Source organism: Chrysochloris asiatica, unplaced genomic scaffold (assembly GCF_000296735.1).
Source record: "Chrysochloris asiatica unplaced genomic scaffold, ChrAsi1.0 scaffold00097, whole genome shotgun sequence".
In the NCBI taxonomy this organism is placed as follows: Eukaryota; Metazoa; Chordata; class Mammalia; order Afrosoricida; family Chrysochloridae; genus Chrysochloris; species Chrysochloris asiatica.
The window spans coordinates 9,322,802-9,326,437 of record NW_006408615.1 but is presented as its reverse complement, the minus strand read 5'-3'; the positions used below and the strand labels follow the sequence as shown (position 1 = coordinate 9,326,437).

Here is a 3,636-nt window from a genome sequence, read left to right as displayed (position 1 = left end):
TTTGACACCCTGCTGAGAATTTGCCTTTCCTTACCAGATGTACCAAATCAGGTTCTACCTGTTAAAAAGACCCCCAGGTGATTCTCCTGTAGACATAAGAACCATAATGAACTGGTTCGCTGTGTAGTCTGACCCCTCTAGAGAGGACCTTCACACAAGCCTGCAGCCCCCCATTACCGCTTTTAGAAAAATGTAGAGATGAGGCGTGGCTGGCGGTGAAGGGAGGGACTCTCTAGGCAGGCCCAGAAGTGACCGTGGTGAGGGTGGACTTTGGAATAACACAGAGTCAGGCTTCCCACGTGGCACTGTGGGACTTGGACCAGGTCCAAGTCTCATTTCTTCATCTGTGAAGTGGGGCTAACAGCCTTGGCTCCCAGGGTTGGGTGGGTTAACAGGAGAGCCCGAATTAGCAAGGCGGTAGTTGTTGTTGCTAAGAGATGTGCAGGCACTTCCTCAACCAGGAACAGCACACACACTCAACCTCTCACACACATTCACACAGTTACACACTCACTCAAGCATGCCCTCACTGTACCCTCATTCACACATGCCCCATCATACTCACACACATTCACCTAAGTCTAACTCAGTTCCATTCACACATTTACCTTCCCACTCATGCAGTTCCCTTACACACTACACATACCTACACCCTCAACCACACCCAGTATACACACTCATTTTCACACCTAAACTCACTCATCTATTCACTCTTCCATTCACTTATAGACTCACCCTTACCTTCCTTAATTCAGTCATACACATTCACTGAAACACACTCAGTCACACAATTCACATACTATATACACTCCCACCAACTCACACCCTCTGACACTCACACGGTCACATTCATACAAACCCACTATAAACTCAAGTTCACTCCCATGCTCACATGTTGTTGTTGTTGTGATGTGCCGTGGAGTTGGTTCCAACTCATAGCGACCCTGTACAGGGTTTCCGAGGCTGTAAATCTTTATGGGAGCAGAACGCCTCATCTTTCTCCTGTGGAACAGCTGGTGGTCTCGAACAGCTGACCCTGAGGTTAGCAGCCTGACTGGTTCACATATTCACACTCCGGAGCATGGTGGCTCCAGAGCAGGGGTGGGAAACGTCCAGTCCGGGGCCTGGGAAATCACTTGGTCTGGCCCTGCCAAGACCACCTCAGTTCCATTCATCGCGTTGTTTACTGCTGTCTAATCGGTTCCAACTCATAGTGACCCTGTATAGGGTTTCCTAGGAGCAGATGGTGGATTTGAACCATCACCTTTCGGTTCAAACCGACCTTGCAGTCCAGTGCTTATCCTACAGCACCACACCAGGACTCACCACATCGTTGAGTTGATTCCGACCCATAGTGACCCTGTATAGGGTTTCCAGGCAGCAGGTGGTGAGCCTGAACCACCAACCTTGCATGTCAAACAACTTTTCAGTCTGATGCATTAGACCACAGCGCCACACACTCATCACATTAGGGGAAAGTTAATTAAATGTCTGACCAGATATAGGAGGCCAATTTTTATGTTGATAATTTTGTGTGGCCCGTGAACGATGTTACCAATTCCGGCAGTGAAAAGGTTCCCCATGCCTGCTCTAGAGACTAAGTACTGGACTGTGAACCATAGTTGGAGGTTTGAGCCCACCAGCAGCTCTGCAGAAGAAAGATGAACTTTCTTTCTGTGCCTGCAAATACTTCCAGCCTCAGAAACCCTACACAAGTGGAAACCTACTCAAAGGTAGTAACGAACAATTCACACCCTTACCATACAGTACTCTCCTTCTATGGGACAGTTCTGCTCTGTCCTTCGGGATTGCTAAGTGTGAGTGGACTCGAGGGCAGTTGGTTTTACTGTCAACCTCCAGTACTCGTACACGTACACCACCACCCCCACCCCCACACACATACATTCACCCCCACGCGCTCTCACTCACGCATTCATGCTCACACCTAGACACACACACACCTCACACTCATACACGCCCCCATGCTCTTGCACGCCCCCACACGTACACTCACAGACACAGAACCCCCCTCACACACATACACACTCACACTCACACACAATTACACTCCCGATCCGCCCTCCGAGGGGCTGGGACGGGCTCAGCTCGCGCCCCGCCCGAGAGCCGGCCATTCACACGCCCTCGGCGGCGGGGCAGGGCAGCTGGCCCGGGCATGAGTCACGGTCCCCGCGGCCCGGGGTGCGGCCTTGCGGTCCGGGAAGGGAGCGGTCCGGCGAGCGGGTGGCTCCCGGAGGGTGGGAGGACCCGCGCCCCCGGCCCGCTGACCGCCCGGCCCCCTCCCCGCCAGTCGCCCGCCGCTCGCGGTTGTGTCGCAGTCGCGCCGCTTGAGAGCCCAGGCCTGGGGCCGCTCGGACGCCACGAAGCCACTTCTGGGGTCTCCGCACGCGCTCGCCCCCCGCCCGCCTACCGTGCTCAACTGGGCCCCCATGGTGGCAGCGCCGCCTCGCTCCGCCGCTCTGCCTGCAGCCGCCGCCGTGTAGGTTTCACCCGCCCAGACTGCGCGTCAGTCCGCGGAGGGCGGGACCCAGGGCGTGGAGGGGGCGGGGCCGGGTGACACCTCGGGGTCCACCAACTTCCGCCCAGGCCGCACCCTCTTTGCATCCCCTGCCCGCCGGGGCCGGAAGGTGGCCGGCGCGTGCGGACGGGGGTGGGCCTGCTGCAGAGTTCGCCCAGACTGTGGGGCCTCGGGGGCGGCGCTGGCCCTCTCTGAGCCGCATCTGCCCCCACAAAGGGAGGAAGATGGCGCCCCCTTGACGAGCTCGCAAGTGAAACCCGGAAGCTCCACCCTACCTGCAGGGCCAGGCCCAGCCTAGTCTGAACACAGATCGCGCCACAGAGCCGCGGGCTCACTTCTCGTGTTCCCACTGGGGACTCAGCTTGGTCCCACCTCAAGGCCTTTGCACATGCTGTGCCCTCTCTCTGGAAAACCAGCCCCAGCTGTCTCAGGACCAGCTTAGCTTATTGTTGAGGTCTCTGGTCAAACGTTCAGTTCATCCCCTCCACTCCCCACTCCATTTCTTTGTTCCCTCAGGATAGTCTGCCCCCACCTAACTCATCAGATTACTGGAACCCCTGAGAGCAAGACCCTGCCTGTTATTGAAGCCCCTTGCATGCCCTGACCCTAACAGAATGCCTGACACAATGCCATCCAGTCGGTTCCTCCTCATAGGGACACTGTATAGGGTTTCTGAGAGTGGCTGGTGGGTTTGAACTGCCAATCTTGAGGTAAGCAGTACAGTTTATCCTATAGTGTCACACGAGGGCCCCGATACATAGTTGTTGATTCAGTTCCAATTCATGGTTGCAGTGGTTAAGTGCCGTGGAGTCGGTTCTGACTCATAGCAACCCTGAGTAGGCTTTCGGAGGCTTTAAATCACTCTGTATTTGTTGAGTGAATTCAACAGACAGCAGGCATTTCCTCTATGTAGGCCACACTGGGCCCCCCAGTCACTCTCAGGCCTTGGCCTTCTGGAAGGATCTTGGAACTTCTGGTACTGGAGTCTGTGTTCCTGCAGTGTGACATGGGCCACACAGAGAAGGGGAGAAAGGCCATCTGGGCAGAAGGAACCCAAGTGACCCAAATTACCAAGATGTGGGAACCAGCTCCATAGACAT

At 55.5% G+C, this 3,636-nt stretch overlaps 1 protein-coding gene across 1 annotated transcript in view; it reads right to left on the bottom strand.

Moving 5' to 3' along the window:
- LOC102820148 (NADH-cytochrome b5 reductase 3-like) overlaps nt 1-2,474 on the bottom strand; it is a 24,873-nt gene extending 22,399 nt beyond the window's left edge. The window contains exon 1 of the mRNA XM_006866851.1: nt 2,429-2,474. Coding sequence (XP_006866913.1) covers nt 2,429-2,449 — 21 coding nt within the window. The 5' untranslated portion in view covers nt 2,450-2,474. The remainder of the gene's footprint in view (nt 1-2,428) is intronic.
- Nucleotides 2,475-3,636: the final 1,162 nt, after the last annotated feature.